Source organism: Stomoxys calcitrans, chromosome 3, assembly GCF_963082655.1.
Source record: "Stomoxys calcitrans chromosome 3, idStoCalc2.1, whole genome shotgun sequence".
In the NCBI taxonomy this organism is placed as follows: Eukaryota; Metazoa; Arthropoda; class Insecta; order Diptera; family Muscidae; genus Stomoxys; species Stomoxys calcitrans.
The window spans coordinates 7,562,764-7,579,172 of record NC_081554.1 but is presented as its reverse complement, the minus strand read 5'-3'; the positions used below and the strand labels follow the sequence as shown (position 1 = coordinate 7,579,172).

General features: G+C 34.5%; 5 protein-coding genes across 7 annotated transcripts; 2 read left to right on the top strand and 3 right to left on the bottom strand.

Annotated features, from left to right (window-relative positions):
- The first annotated feature begins 106 nt into the window (after positions 1-106).
- On the top strand, positions 107-657 carry LOC106090347 (NEDD8). The gene is made up of 3 exons (XM_013256512.2): positions 107-234; positions 288-418; positions 478-657. Exons 1-3 carry the CDS (start codon positions 217-219, stop codon positions 563-565), a joined length of 237 nt encoding a protein of 78 aa, XP_013111966.1. The 5' UTR covers positions 107-216; the 3' UTR covers positions 566-657.
- Positions 606-2,859, bottom strand: LOC106090345 (glutathione S-transferase C-terminal domain-containing protein homolog). Its single transcript, XM_013256508.2, has 2 exons — positions 1,917-2,859; positions 606-1,617 (listed from the first exon to the last, which is right to left on the bottom strand). The coding sequence occupies exons 1-2, from the start codon at positions 2,712-2,714 to the stop codon at positions 640-642; spliced, it is 1,776 nt and encodes a 591-aa protein (XP_013111962.2). The 5' UTR covers positions 2,715-2,859; the 3' UTR covers positions 606-639.
- A 2,123-nt stretch (positions 2,860-4,982) lies between these two features.
- On the top strand, positions 4,983-11,235 carry LOC106090346 (hydroxylysine kinase). Of its 3 annotated transcripts, none has more exons than XM_013256509.2 (5): positions 4,983-5,090; positions 6,536-6,891; positions 9,925-10,049; positions 10,113-10,309; positions 10,372-11,235. In XM_013256509.2, exons 2-5 carry the CDS (start codon positions 6,578-6,580, stop codon positions 10,993-10,995), a joined length of 1,260 nt encoding a protein of 419 aa, XP_013111963.2. In that variant the 5' UTR covers positions 4,983-5,090; positions 6,536-6,577; the 3' UTR covers positions 10,996-11,235. The 3 variants fall into 3 exon arrangements, with proteins under 3 accessions (XP_013111963.2, XP_013111965.2, XP_013111964.2); XM_013256511.2 differs by having other exon boundaries at positions 5,006-5,066; XM_013256510.2 differs by lacking the exon at positions 4,983-5,090 and adding an exon at positions 5,889-6,442.
- LOC106090331 (exonuclease 1) lies at positions 6,541-9,722 on the bottom strand. The gene is made up of 3 exons (XM_013256485.2): positions 9,343-9,722; positions 9,053-9,278; positions 6,541-8,998 (listed from the first exon to the last, which is right to left on the bottom strand). Exons 1-3 carry the CDS (start codon positions 9,529-9,531, stop codon positions 7,374-7,376), a joined length of 2,040 nt encoding a protein of 679 aa, XP_013111939.2. The 5' UTR covers positions 9,532-9,722; the 3' UTR covers positions 6,541-7,373.
- A 2,164-nt stretch (positions 11,236-13,399) lies between the features above and the next one.
- On the bottom strand, positions 13,400-16,207 carry LOC106090339 (protein male-specific lethal-1). Its single transcript, XM_013256503.2, has 3 exons — positions 15,241-16,207; positions 14,681-15,165; positions 13,400-14,620 (listed from the first exon to the last, which is right to left on the bottom strand). The coding sequence occupies exons 1-3, from the start codon at positions 15,830-15,832 to the stop codon at positions 13,691-13,693; spliced, it is 2,007 nt and encodes a 668-aa protein (XP_013111957.1). The 5' UTR covers positions 15,833-16,207; the 3' UTR covers positions 13,400-13,690.
- Between the last annotated feature and the right edge of the window lie 202 nt (positions 16,208-16,409).

Genomic DNA, 16,409 nt, shown 5'->3' with positions numbered 1-16,409 from the left:
TCTTCAAATATTTACTGGCAAAGTACCCGAACACACTTATAGTAAATTTTCAATTGTCATGGTACCTTGCAGTAAAATTTACTACTTGAATCGCCCTGTGTGAACATTTCATTACTACTGCCGGTATTGTATCAACATTCCAATAGTTTCGCAAAAAGTTGGTGAAATTTTGGGGTATTTTGCAGAAACAGTTTATTTTTAGAATATACGAACAAAATGTTGATCAAAGTGAAGGTATTAATATTTAAAAGCAAATAATATTTGAGTTTGAGACATATTTTTTCCAGACGCTTACTGGCAAAGAAATAGAAATCGACATTGAGCCCACTGACAAAGTTGATCGCATTAAGGAGCGTGTGGAAGAAAAAGAAGGCATTCCGCCCCAGCAGCAGCGATTGATATTTTCTGGAAAACAAATGTAGGTTCCATATTTCAAACATTTCCATATATATATTTTGCGTTATTTTTCTGATGTAGGAATGATGACAAAACGGCCGCAGATTACAAAGTACAAGGAGGATCTGTTTTGCATTTGGTTTTGGCATTGCGTGGAGGCAAATATTAGTTTCATAATTTTTCTATCCTAAGTATGTTTACACGATGAGTCACTTTTTGTAAAAATAAAATTTATTTAAAGACTTAGTTGTCATTACAATATTTACCAACAAGGAGTCTGTTCTTTGGTGTGCAATTCTCGGGCTTTAATCGTGTTAAGGTGACCTTATATCCTATGTTTTCTGCTTGCAACTTTCTGTCGGTGTCAACTATGTCCATACAAAGTTGTCCCTGCATCGTGGTCTCTGGTGAGCAGTTCAATGTCCCCAAGGCGTGAGCTTGATCGGCCGTATGTGCAATGTACAAAAATTCTTTTTCCGTTAACACTGAACGAAATTCTTTACTTAAAGGATATTTTATGTGGGGCATTGGTTGTAGAGATCCATAACAACACGGACAAGTTACAAACATAGCTTTAACTCTGTGACATTGTGCTAACACTATATCCGTTGCAGTTCCGCAAGCGTGAAGTGAACAGCCAATATCAAAATGTCCATTGAAATAGTCTATATTGCTTTGATAAAATTTCACGTTTCTTAAATTTAATTCTCGTGCTCTCTCCTTTGCCTTTTGTAAGGAGAACGGTTTGTTTTCCAATAAAATCACAGTGCATTCAGGAAGTTGGAGAGCTAAAAGAAGGCCTAAATGACCTGTACCGCTACAAAAGTCAATAATACGATATCCGGGATTAGAAAGGGAGACAACAGCATTTGCTAAATTCTCCAATTGTTGGCGCTTTCTTTCCAATCTGTTTATAGGCAAAGCCGAGCTTACAGCGTGTGATGGTTCTATATGGTCCCAGTCGACATTGAACTGATCGTATCTACAGTCAGAGATACTATTAAAACTTATACCTAAGCTTTGCAGCTTGTTAAGAGCGACATCAACTTCTTTTTGTTCAGTAAATATTCGATTTCGAGGTTTATATCTCTTGGGATCGCTTTTGTAAAGGCTGAAAGCATCACATTTGGGTAGATTCCAACATCCTGTCTTAGCAAATCCAGAAGGAAATATACAGCATTCTTTAAGGATATGCGCGCACTTGGGTTCAAAATCGTCAACCTAGTAAATAAATGAGTGTGTGGAAAATAAAAAGCAAATTCGGAAGTTTTTGAAACTCGACACATATTTTTTTGCTATTTAATAAAGATCTTGTTCTAAAGATCTCTTATTATAACAATAAAAACATATGCTTATAATGCAATTGCAATATATTAATTGTATAAAACCCACTATCAAATAAAAATCATAACTAATTATTTTTATTTAGATATGTGAACTGTCAAATATACTTTTTTTTGAATGCAATGGTTTTTGCATTTCAAAAGATGGAATAAATAAATAAAAAAAATTTAACACACCTCATGAAGCCATCTCTTTGTTAGGGGAAATTTATCCAGCATTCCCGTATAACAATGAAATATAATCCGAATATATGGATAAAGAATCAAATCCGCAATAGTAAATGACACACCTTCTGCAAACTTGTGATCAATGGCCAATTGTTCTTTCGGAATTTTGCATTCAATGGTCACTTTCTTCCTATGGCCATCATTGTCTTCCACATTGCTAGAACCTTGTTCATTGGCTCTCTCACGGGCCAATTTATATATGTTGTGCATTCGGACAGGTTCATTCATGTGGTTCTCAAAGTGCACACATTCTATTGGAAAATCGCTACACTCGATATTATTCTCTATTTTTGTGAGTGTGCCGCACAGAACACGCACTATGTCCACTTCAAAATAACGTGTCCAAATCGACGCTTCGGCAGGAGCTAATAAACAGCTTTCCTTAAATCCTAGCAACTCCTTTTTATCCGACTGATGAATTATTTCTCGGCACACAGCACACATGCCGGCAATGAAGGTATCACCATTTTTGCCATATAGAGGGAGATGAAGATCTAAAATATGCTGTTCACTTGTACTATCATTACAAATAATATCATTTTCCGTCAATTCCCTTTTCAATAACTCTGAATTCAATTTTATTTTTCCAAAATTATGCAAATTCTTTGAAAGTACAAAACATAGTTTTATAGTTTTGGGCTTTTCTAAAAATAGGTAGACATACAGCGCAGTAAAGGACTTAATTGTCGTGAAAAATTCAGTCTCAGCACCATTCTCTGAGCTGATTTCGATATACAAATGATCCATTAAGATTAAGGAATTTATAATATCTTTAGTGAGAATCGGAGAGACTTGTTTTGCTAATCCAAATTGTTATTTGGTAAAAACGATCGAGGTTATGTTTATTTTATACATGACGTGTCAGCTGTTTCAAAGTAAAGGTTGCTACTCTGGACAGGGATGATAAGTGAGGTTGGCAAAATGTTATTAAAAACAAGTTGAAAAGGTAATTTTTGTAGCCAAAACGTACCATTTTTTACTCAATACGGTTATATAAGAAAAAAAAAACGAACAAAAAATAGTGTAAATGGTTTTAGTTTTTTACAAATTTGGATTCATATTTTTGAGCCAAACCCAGCCACTATCTTTTTACAACAACTGAAAATAATTTTCCTAATTTTTTACTACCATTTGCAATGAAACGCAGATTTTAATGACTTTAGGATGGTTCTTCGTTAATTTTTGTGGAACAATTTCCAAAAATCGTTTTTCGGTGGTTTGACAAGGATACCACATTTGAATTGGTTTTGGGTTTCTTTCGCCAAAATGTTGCCATTTACATATAAAAATTAATATGGGATCAAACAATTTATCAGCTGCTTACGTGCATGTGTACACATAAATGTGAGTGTGTGGGTCGTACTGAAATTCATGTATGTTGTTGTATTTTACAACCAAAACCCACCCCTATGTAACTAATAAATAACGAAACACAAAACAATTTAAAAAGAGACAAATGCAGCATTTGTTTCTAAAATAATTAGATTTTGTAGTATTTTCATTGTTATAAGTTAAAAAAGCACAACTTTCCAAAAGCCTTCGTCAGCATCTTCCACTTTTATCCAAATATTGTTGTTGTAATTGCAAGACTAAAAGCACATCATATTCTTTTACAAACATTTTCATTTTAAACAGAATGAATGAAATGCTTGTTGTGAAAGAAATATTTATTTTTCTTTCGAATATATTTATTTATATTTAAAAAATACTTTCTTAATTATGCATTCACAAACACTATATTTTTTTTCTACCCAGAGTAAATACATGTGAACAACATCACTAACACTAACAAACACTCAGTTACAATTATTGGGTTGCCCAAAAAGTAATTGCGGATTTTTCATATAGTCGGCGTTGACAAATTTATTCACAGCTTGTGACTCTGTAATTGCATTCTTTCTTCTGTCAGTTATCAGCTGTTACTTTTAGCTTGTTTTAGAAAAAAAGTGTAAAAAAAGTATATTTGATTAAAGTTCATTCTAAGTTTTATTAAAAATGCATTTACTTTCTTTTAAAAAATCCGCAATTACTTTTTGGGCAAACCAACAGAAGATGGCAATCGCGTTTATTTTGAGTAAAGCTGAGTATTATGTTCAGCTTTTCAAGCGGAATGCTGTCAAACTCCATATAAAAAAAACGTTGGCTGAAAATAGGCGAAAAAGTAGTGCTCTGTTTATAGTGAGAAAAATGGCAAAAAACTATTATAGTGGCAACACTTGAAACTATTGCCGGCATCATTTTTGTTTGTTTTATTTGTTTCAATGGTTCATTTTTCTGTATTTATTTGAGAAAATATATGAAAAATAGAGAAAAAATAAGTGCAGATAAAACAACATGTTTTGGTATGGAAATTAATACATTTGATTGCTATCAAATTGCGGAACAATTGCACAGCGACTATGGTTGTGCTCTTTTTGGGTGTCGCGAAATGAAAATTTTCCCTAGACGGAATTAACAAATTTCGTTAATATATTTCGCTTATTTTTTATATGGAATTTCAACGCGAAAACCCAGGATTCACTAATAGAAGGTTAGGTCCGTTGCGAAAACATAAAGTTGATAGGCCCCATGAACATCATTAAGGTGTCAAATCTGCCCATTGAAAATGTCATCCAATAGGAGAAAACGTAAACAAAGAATGAATGTAAAAAAAGAAAACTTTGACATCCTCAATGGCAAGTACTGCCAAAAACTAAAAAAAAAATTATGTGGGCTGATCGCTTGGCATAACCTTATTCAGTGAATCCTGGCGAAAACCCAATATAGTAACAACCTTATGTTGGTGAATTTTCCCCTGGAAAATAACCAATTGTTACTTTTTTCCGTAAAATCTCCGTACTCCAAATGCAAGGCGGATTTAAAATTAAATTCAAAATTAATTGTTTCGCAATGTTCCGAATGAGAACACAAATTTTCCCCAATGGCGAAAAAAATCTCCTCTTTTGGGGAAATTTTCCCTAATCTGATAGCACTGCTTTGATCACATGTTTCATGTTTTTGTTTACTTTTGCTTATTCTTTTCTTTAACTAGTTAAATTTCTCAAATATTGTAGTACTACTCGGATTATGAAAATATTGAGTCAATCTACGGACGTTCAGGTAGTAGAATAACAAACCAAAAACGTGAGTTTAGTGATGGAATGTTAATTTTCAGTACAATAACGTTTTAAAAATACGTACTATACAAAATAACGTTGTGTTTAAATTGTAAAATTTACTTTTTGGAACTCACTTATTAGTGGCAAAATAACCTCGCAACGATGCGTGATTCCTCTGTCGTTTATTACTGAACAGTCAATCGATTAGATTAACCTATGTATTAACTCAATTAAGTGTTAGCTTCATATACCTATTTTTGAAAGCCACTACACCAGCCCCTTGTGGTATTTGTGTAGTATTCTTCAATATAGAAAAAATACCACACAAAAGTGAAGTTTTTTTTCATTTTTTGAAAAACACATCAATTAGTAGAGGAAAATCCCATCGTATTTGTTGGTAGTTCTACTTTCATTGCATACACATATGCATCTCTCATTACATTTATCTCAATTGTAGTTGTACAATTATAAGTGCGAATATAATTATATTTGAAGCCCAGTAGCAAGATAAAAAACGCATTAATCGTTGTTCAAATATGATGTTTTAATAGAAACATATGCGTCTTTATCATATACAATGACCCTATTAAGTTAAAGAACAACTTGATGCATCTTTATATGTAAAATGTTCACCTAAATATAGACATTTTATTAAAAAAACTAGCAGGATTTAAATATAAAATTAAATAGTTTTTTGTTATACAGAGCTCATTTAGTCATACATACATTTTAAATAAGACCCTAATAAAAAACCTTAAACAAATAAAAAACAGACATGTAAACTCATAATAAAGGCAAATGACGTATGGGTTTTGTGTGACATTCTACATTTGTATTTTTTTCTGTCCTTAGTGGTCTGACTGCTGTTTGAAATTTTTAGCCGATTCAACTTTTCTTGAGTACACAATAAATAAGCCGATCACACATACCTGACCGAATTAAGTCGAATTATTTGAAGAATAAATTGAACGTTTGTTTGCGTGTACATCAACCTCATACAGTGCTGATAAACGCAATAGCATGGAAATTTGTTTGGTTTCACATCCCACAGAACTTCATATGAATAACATTCTTAATCGATTTATTCTGATCAATTTCTTTTTTGTCGCTTGGAGCTGAATCTACGTATATTTAGTTCCATCAGAAATAAAACTGCTGGCCATTGTCATGGCGTGGATATAAAATTACAAATGTCTTGCTCTGATACAATGGAATGTCCGGAACTGAAACTTGATTGATTAAATTCCTCTCCCTTTATTTTGCCCACATTCGAATTGGAGTGAAAATCTATGTTTATTTTAATCTAAAAACACACATTTTTGTAGATAACATGTAGATAAAAAAATCATTAATTGTGCTATTATTCTGAACGCCGTGGTAGGTCTAGTGGAGAAATCCATTTTTTTTTTAATTTAATAATTGAATAGACAGTATTTATGCTTTTATTAACAAATTTACTTTTATATTTAGAACATATTCAATACTTGCTACGACTAATTGAATTAGCGGAAAATGGACGATGCGTGGAATAATGTGGAATTAACTAATATATCACGTCGGAAATCGTATACATTAAATCATAACTACGACGCAACACCTAAGACTACGTGCAACAATAACGAGGAACAGGAAACGCCAAAGGTCGCTACGCTACCTGAAACAAAAACTGATTCTGAGGCTTGTCTCCAGCCAGGCTCTGATATAAAGCCTAAAGTAACTAATGAGGACGTTGAAAGTTTGCTGCGTCGATTGTATGGCATATCATTGGGAGAAATTAAACCAATGTTATCATATGATGATCGCAACTATTTAGTTACCGAAGATCCGTAAGTATTTCTTCAAGGTGGAGTTACATACCTCGCGCAGCACTTACGCGCAATTACGCTTCCATTAAATAGGTTGGTTTGTATTGTGTGAGTTACACAACAAATGCACGCACGGAATATGTTACCCAACTGCCAACTTTTAACGCGTTTGAGGGCGCAAAACATATGATCTGAATATGTTTACTGTTCAAAATTTGTTTTGCAGTCCGTAAATTAGAGAAATTCATTTATTAAAATCGTATTAAACCTCATTATTGTCATTTCCCATTGAAATTTACTTTGAAAATGTCGTAAATAAGCTGATTTTTAAAAATTCGTGAGAAGCAAAAGGCGCATGATATGTAACTCAGCCAAAAGAACGCATGTGGGCGCATTAGGTTGTTTAAGTAAGCATAAGAGCTTCGCGTGGTATGTAACTCCAGCTTTTGACTTATAACCATAATAATATGTGTTTTAACCGATATTATCTATAGCATAATTTCCTAAATTTTCTTTAAAGTTGGTCGTTTTTGGAAACCAAACATACTTAATTTTGGCTGTTTCGAATCACTTTTAACACTTTTGTTCCCTTTAGTGGACAAATTTGTTTTTTTCTTAGGCTTAGCCAAACCCAAACATTTTTGACTATTAACTAGACTGTTGGACGAGCTTTGAGTTGAGTATAACGTAGTTTGCGTATAACTCGAGTGACTTAAATTATCTTCCTCTAAATCAGACAATATTTCAATAATTTCTTTTCTTTTTACAACTGAAGTTATGTTTGTAACTACAGTATCATTAATTACGGCGGTACCATCAGAAGACACTTGATCCATTTTGTTTTCTAAATTGGATATTTTATTTTTATGTATATCAGCTTTGGCTTGCGGTGATAAATCATTATACAAATCCTTTTTGATTGCAACAGAACTTTGAGATTTTTCTTCGATTTTTGTCATATCTTCTGTCAAGTCTCTGGCCGCAAAAGGCTTTTTTGATACTCTTTTTATATTTTGCGCAAAAAAACGTGATTTTATGTCAACACAAATTTTGTTATTTTTTGGTTCGGTTTGATTTTTGTGAGGACTTAATACCTTCAGCAATGATCTATTTGTGCAAACGGGCGAATTTGGTTTATCTTCTGTAGGTACATAACTAACAGCAAAGGGGTTATGTGATTTTGATGGCGTTTTAACAGATTCTTGACTAGGCTGTTCTGTATCGTCGCTGCTATCTGATGACACTCGTTTTCTTTTTCTATTCGATATTCCCAAATTATAGATTGAAAACACCTCTGCTTCTTCAAGTTTTGAATTTTCCTGTGACAATTGTTCTTGTAATTCTGTCTCTGCCATGTTCTTGTATTCTATTTTTTTAAATGGCAAAAGCGCGCCTTTGTATTTATCGTTACTTGTACTATCGTTGTTTTGTATTGAAGAGATAGAAGATTTCCAAATACTTGGGTGCCGACTTTTACTTCCTGTATTTGACCAACTTTTCTCTGGGTGCCAATCATCCATTTTTTGCAAGGTAAAGGGATTAAGATTTCCCAAAGCTAATTGAAATGCCAGATCCTCATCATCCAACAATGATCCCGCATTGCTACAATGTTTTTCGTCTGTTCCAAATACGTCTAAGTCATGCAGCCTTTCCATTCGTTTTTTCAAAGGATTGTAAATATACATGTGCTTAAATGTAGCTTCTGCCTTCAAAAAGTTTTCTATATATTTATCTGTGACCTCCAACTGCCTCATTTTGAGGTATTGTGGCATTTTCTTTAGCGCTTTGGTCATATCGTCTTCTTCTGTTGTCATTATAAATTTACATGCTTTTTTTAAACCAATGCCTTGAAGAGAGTCTAAATAGTCACATCCTGATAAAATGCACATTCTTAGGAATTTGTCGAAAGTGTATTTTTCTGGTTTGCAGCCCATTGCCAAATGCAATTTATTGCTCTCAACCAATAAGGCATTACCTTGGAGGTCCAGCTTAAATAATACCCTTAAAGCACCGAACAATGTCAAATCTGAATCTTCAGTTATAATATACTCGGCCAAACCTTGTTTATTGAGCCAAGCCATTTGTGCATCCGCCTCATATGGTGCCACTATACAATCAACATTCCTTTCTGCGAAAGACAGTTTGATTAAAAAGTGTAGATAAAGAAAAATAATAGAATTACCTCTACAAGCCTTAATTAGTCGCAGTGCCATTTCATGGGTAACATCAACGGCTCTTCTCATATGAGATCTTGCCTTTTCAATATCATTTTGACGAAGATACTCCTTAGCCAGTTTTTTACTTTCCTGGCGAGCCTCTCTTCTCTTTCTCTCAGTTTCGGCTTTCGCTGGCAAGTGCCTTCCATCAAATACCATTATGACTTTTATTTTATGTCTCTTCAACATTTCCTAAAATTCAGATGTTTTCATACTCATGGATTGAGGTGAATGTCCTTTAATTCTATTTTCATACCACAAATTTTAGACAGTATTGGATATAAATATCAGTATCTTCACCTCTAACCAATTTTTCTGCACACGCAAAAACACCCTTATGAAGCCAACAGTAGCTGTCCACAGCAACGGATGTGCCTTGTAACTCTCTTATGTCCACAGGTTTGGAAGCCTTTTCCAAGAAGGGTATTAAACCTGAGATTCCCATGGCAAGACCGATGGATTTTTATTAATATTTTTCTAGTTTTTCTTTCTATCGTTTGTTTACAATGTTTTTGTATATGTGGAATTGGGCGGGAGAATGAGTAGAGTAGCCACTTTTTTTATGAGCATATGATTTTGCCGTAGTTGCCAATTTGTATCACAAGTTAACATTTCAATGGGTAGTTCACACTTAAAGACAAATAGTTAATTCGCAAGGGGATATTAAACGATTACAAAGGTTCGATTAAATTTTATTAAACATTTTGGGGCAATTGAATTGGGAAGAAGAGATGTAAAAAAAAACGATTTGATTGACAATGTTTAAAAAAAGTAATAAAACTTGTTTTACGTGTTTAAAAAATTCATTTATGTTTTAATTATTACTTTTGTTTTTCAGAAATATAAAAAATCCATTGATAGTTTCACATTCGCCCCATGGCTATGTACTGAAAATTCTTAATTCTTTGGATTCAAAAAAGGAGGATGTTGTCGACGCACAGAATCAGTTAATGTTGTATTTGTGTAAGTATAAATGATAATAAAAAATTATAATAACATATTAGTAATATACAAAATATAATTCAGCAAAACAAGTAAAATGTCCTCGCCCTGTGGCAAATGTTAACGGAAAGTATTATTCTGTGGAAACGTTGAGTGGCGTAGATCATATAGTTCGTTTGTTGGAATATATACCGGGAAAAATGCTGCATGAAGTTCCAATTACAAACTACTTATTATACAACTGTGGTGAATATCTAGCTCAAATTGTAAAAAATTTGAAGGTGATTTTATCAGTGTATTACTAAATAAATATAGTTTCTTACATATGCTCGTTTCATTACAGAACTTTGAACATGCTGCCTACAATTCTCACAAGAGTACTTGGCAATTACAGTCTGTACCGAACCTTAAGGAGTTTGTATATGTTTTGAGTGACGTTTCTCGCAGGGCATTGGTCGAAGAAATTATAGAAACTTTCCAACAAAAAGTTTTGTCTCAATTGGGCTCTTATGAAATGCAAATTATACATGGGGATTTCAATGAACAAAATATTGTTGTCGAGCGGTTTGGTGCTAACGAACAGGATTATAGGGTCAAAGGTATAATCGATTTTGGAGACACTAACAAATCACCTATATTGTTTGAAATTGGAATTGCACTTACCTATATGGTATTACAAGCAAAAAATCTTGAAAGCGGTGGCATTTTTCTCGCTGGTTTCGAGACGGTGTGTCCTTTAAACGCGCATCTTAAACAGAATTTGAAATATTGTGTGGCTGCTCGCTTAGCCCAAAGCCTGGTGATGGGGGCTTACACCCATTCCCTTGATCCGTCCAACGAATACGTTCTAGTCACACAGGAACAAGGTTGGAAACTAATTGAAGAGCTGTGGCACAATACACTTGATACAATCGATGATATTTGGGAGGCTGCTGCTGACCATTATTTGAAAAGCAGTGTGAAATAGGTCAATGCTATGCTCCACTTATCACTTCAATGTATTTATGTTATCTTATTATATGGTCTACATTTTGTTTTTATGTCACTAACGATTTTTAACTATCAAAACATCACGCCTATAGTCTTCCTACATAAGTCAATTTCTAGCATTTGCTAAAAACAAGTATTAAATATCAATTATTTTTAAATTTACAATTAATTATGTATTTTAAATAAACTGCACATAATTTTGTTTTTAAAATATAAACCTGGAGTTTTTTCGCACCTAACGGATAAATTAAAAAGTATTAACATTGGCAAAGAGAAAATCCACGTCAAAATCTTCAATAAACATTACACTAATGTTCAATAGCTGACTTATATCCTGTGGAAATCACAAACAGAAATAATGACTTTGGTCATTATTTCGCCACCTTTGTGCTGGCGACGTTTGTTAGGTATGCAACCAATTTATAATTTATTTTACAAATTTTTCCGTAGGAAGAAAAATGGAACAAGTGAATAGAAATACAACCCCAAATATATATTTTTTTGAATTTTAGAAAATATCTTGAACATTTCTTTTATGAAAACAATGAAAAAAACCTTGTTTTTGAAATAAAATTTTGAAAGAACTTTAAAGTGATGCAAACGCCTAGTCATCGTTTCGCCTCCGGCCTCAAACAGTTCAGCTGGCAATATATCTGATCCTGCTGCCATGTTGTTTAGTCGCGTCACTGCTGTTTGGACCTCATTCTAATTAGGCGGCCATGGTACAGTTAAGAGGTAGGGTCATTAGCGCAACAACAAAATTTTACCCCCAATGAAACTACCTTGAGTGGCAAGTGCATCCTGGTTCAAACCAAAGACCGCATACGACCAAGATGGTCATGTTGCTTTGTCTTCTTAGTAACGTAAAAGTGACACAGTTTAGGTTCATGCAAGCTGGGTTGGTGAAATGTAGCATTTTAACCATGTCATGTCTTGAATCTAACCAGCAATAGTATAGTGCCTCACCATAATCGCGAAAAAAAGAGCTTTCACCGGTGAAAAACGAACATAGTACCAACCATAAAGCGCAATACATCCACCAATGCGCATGCGTTATATGTTATGACTATTGTCGTTTTTCACCGTTGAAAACTCATGTTTTTCGCGAATACTTTTTTTGAAACACTACACAAATAACAATAATAAAATAACATTTTTATTAAAATTTTACCATAAGTAATGAGGGAATGTCCGACTGAATAAAACCAACAAATATTTTTTCTTTAAAATCTTATCTTATCGGCGAAAAATTTCGCGAAAAGCGAATATAGTAACAACTTTTAGGTTTAAAAAAAGAGTTGCTTTTGCACTTTTATTCAGGGATGGACAAACCTCTCATTGAGACTCTCCATTCGAGCTTCTAGCTAACCTTCTCGTGATAACGAAGAACACCACACAGATTAGAGCTCAAAGTTGCAGTCTGTGTGATGCTAACAGTTAACCCGTGCCGGGACAAAGTATACGTACTTTGTAATACTTTGTAAGCCCATCGCATAACGGTAACGCTACTTACAATTCCTTTTCCATTGAAAATTTTATAGCTGTTTATGTGATTATGGAGGCCACCGTAGCGCAAAGGTTAACATGTCCGCCTATGACGCTAAACGCCTGACCATCAGAAAAAAAATTTTCAGCGGTGGTTTTCCCCTCCTAATGCTGGCAACATTTGTGATGTACTATGCCATGTAAAGCTTCTCTCCAAAATGGTGTCGCATTGCGGCACGCCGTTCGGACTCGGCTATAAAAAGGAGGCCGCTTATCGTTGAGCTTAACCTTGAATCGGACTGCACTCACTCATAGCCCATGTTCCTTAGTGGAATGTTCATGGGCAAAATTTGCATTTTTTATGTGATTTTCTTACGGTATAATATTTTAACAAAATTCGAGTCATTAAAATTTTTGTCAAAATATGACTTTTAAGAAAAAACCTTTTTAAAAATTCAAATGAAATGTAATTTTTACAGAAATTTTCATATGTAGATGTGATTTTTTTAACATAGAAGATTAGGGGTCGATTATTGATGGTCTCTCAACTATATTGGTGTTGCCAGGAGATAAAACCATAAAATAAAAATTAGCATAAATATAATAAAATAATAAAAATTAAGTTTTTATAGAAAATCCTTTCATTATCACTACTTTATTTTCATAGGACGGCACGCCGTTCGAGCTCTGCTATTAATAGTATGTCCCTTATGATTAAGCTAAAACTTGAATCGCATAACACTAATTGATATTACTAGGATGTTCCCAGTCAAATGTATTGTCTCAACCAAAATGTGATACTCTTTTGTTCATCGGATGCTTTTATTAGAGAAGTACATTTATGCTCTGAAGTTAAATAAAACGCATTTTTAAATGTTTATTTTAATCTTTACTTCAATTTCTATTAATCTTACATGCAAATGTGATAGGGATTTTTTAAATCAGATACATACATATATACAAGCTACAAGTGCAATGTCAAATAAAATTAACAAAAGATATTTTCATATATACTAAATTATCCTTCCAGTGATTTTAAGAACATTTTATCACATAAATCTTCGGTTCCAAACATAATGCGCTTTGTGTTGTAGTCTTACAGAGAGGTCAAATGCTGTTGAAATTATATTTTATAAATAACACGTCTTTACTTTTCTATGAAGTAAATATGCATAATATACATCAACTTAAGTTTTTACATTTGTACTGCAATTAATGCTTGCAGTAGCTGCACATGATGTGGACGTAGCAACTACGGGGTTACTTGCGGGTATTGAGAGTGTCACTGGGGTAGATTTCGTGGCTAAACTGCGTTGCCTCGACGTGGGGTGCGAAGTACCGAAAGTTGAACTTTGTTGTCTTTTGCGTTTTTTAAGCATCACAAATGAGGAATTTAACATTTGGTTTTGTGACTGTGAGGATGTTGTTACTTCGCCAGAAGAATTTAGAGTGGTCACAGTGGGCTTTTTGTTGTTATCATTATTATATTGTAATTGCGCCTTATCCAGCCAAGGTAGTAGGAAATCTTTACGATCCCCAAATGAAGATGCTATTCTTGGAATCATCTCCCCAAAGGCTTGCACAGGTAAATCTTGTACATAACAAATCGTTTGAATGTTCTCTGTGGTTGGATAAAAACTGTGCAACGATGTTGACTCATGTGGGTGCTGAATTTCATCTTTGCAATGTCGCCTCTTTAAACGTTCTATGCGACGTTGCTCTCGAATTTGCTGCACGTCCCATTTCTTGCGTCTTTTTTCATCCACTTCCAGTTTAGCATGCCGTTTAAAAAATATATCATCTGATAGATCTTCCGTACCTTCAATGCAATATGAAGGAGTTAACTCGTGTTCCGTCCATTTTGGTATTTCCAGCTTTTCCATTTTTGCGAGCTTAATTTCTGATTTGAGAGCTTCGTAATCGTAGTCACTACTGAAAGGTTCGTCCTTCCATTCTCGTGTGCTGTATAGTTGCGGTGTCGAAATGTAAGTACATTTTCGAACCTTAGGGCGTGGGTGTGAGTGGTGGCTTTCAATTGTGTGGCGATAGCGTTTGGTTTCGTCATTTGCGTTAGTTGAAGGCTTGGGTGGAGAAAACGACGTAACAGATGTGGAACGCTAAAATGGAAAAAATTAAAACTTTATTCAAACACTTCTAAAGTTATTTCATTAACGCACTTTCTCGGTTTCCGCAGTAGAATCACAGCTCACGGACTCATCGGTATGATAATCGGGAGCATGCCATCGCATTATGGTCATCTGTTTGCCACGACTTACTGCTGTATTTGCAGCTGAGACAGCTTTAAATGCTGTTTGTCCATCATTAGTGGTTGTTGAGGCGGGAGATACACTGGGTTTAGCTCCTCGTGGTACCACAAGAGATTGTTTAGCTGCCTGCTTTAATCGCAAACGTTTGCTTTGTACTGCCAAGACTTCATTGCTGTCCTCAGTACTGTTGCCAGTATCATAAAAGTCGTCTATTATGTGAGCCTGCAAGTCATTGGATTTATCCGCGGTGTCGACAGCTTCTCCAACTTCGTCCTGATCGTCATCATTTTCGGTCTCCACATCTTCTTGCGCTTCCTCGGTTATTTCTTCTTCGTTGCCATCGTCATTTTCATCTTCGTGGTCATCTTCAATTATTTCTTCTGCATCAAGTATATCTGTGAATTGGTTATAAGCAAAATTACAAAGATATGTCATTGCTATGTGCGACGAATGAAGCTAAAAATAATTACCCAAATTTACGGTTTTTGCACATTTCCGAAATGATGTTTGATTTTCGGATCTTTGCTTTCCCCGCGCTGAAGATACTCTTTGAAGAACAATTTTATTTATGAATTTCCCATTGCACACTCCTATTATGTTAGAAACCCCTTGGGAACCAGGTGACGTTTTATTTTCAGCTGTAGATGGAGTGGAAACAGCAGCAATGTTCGTCGTTACGCTGCTTGTCTTGCATTGTATTTTAGCCAGAGGAGGTGGGGGGAGGGTTGAAATTTCACCAGATCTCTTTATTTGTTTTTGTAACTGCCTTTGCAGTTCTTGGACGCTGTTCTCTAAAGCCGCATTTCGCGCTCGCAATGCCATTAGTTGGTCGCTTTGCTCCTGTATCAAATCCAAGTGCAATATTAGCATTCCTTTTAATTGTTTGTTTTCCTTCAACAGCGCCAAAACATCAGAATTGGTATTGGGCGTAATCCCACCACCGCCATTGCCGCTAGTCATATTATTATTGTACACTGATTTAGCTTGCGTGGGGTGACAATAAACGTGATCCAGGTATTTATTATTAGTATTATTTGGGGCTTTATTACATTTGCCTTCCATTATGTGGAACTCTAGAATTGGTTCCTGCAAATGTTGTTTGTTTGCCCCTTATGTTTACCGAGAATTTTCGACTACAGGCGCCTTTTTCATCAGATGACAAAAACTTGTCCTCAATATCAATATCTTCTCGTCGTGTATCCCAAGAATGCAATATAGTTTATATAGCATTTAATTTATTTAATTATTAATTGTGCTTTACTTTCTAACTTTTTTAATTTTTTCTTTGCAAAATTTGCAAAATATGTAAAATTAACAAGCCGCACACTCAGATAAGATTAGCTTCTACCTAAACTATGGCGTAAGGCGTCCACTAGAATCTAATGGGAGTTTACATGAGGCATCAGCGCTTATCCGCGATTATGTCCTGACTTTCTACTTTTGATGTAATTTCAAAAATAGCAGCTCTGACTTTTGTACACATCGTGTCTAGGCCAATTTGTACAAGATAAATTCACTAGCCCAGCTGATGGAATGTTCCAATTCCAAAGTTGCATCCAAACCCCAATAGAACGTCGAAAGCTTTGTTTGGATTTTAGATATTTTTCATATTTTGTTCCTTTTTTCACATTCTAATTGT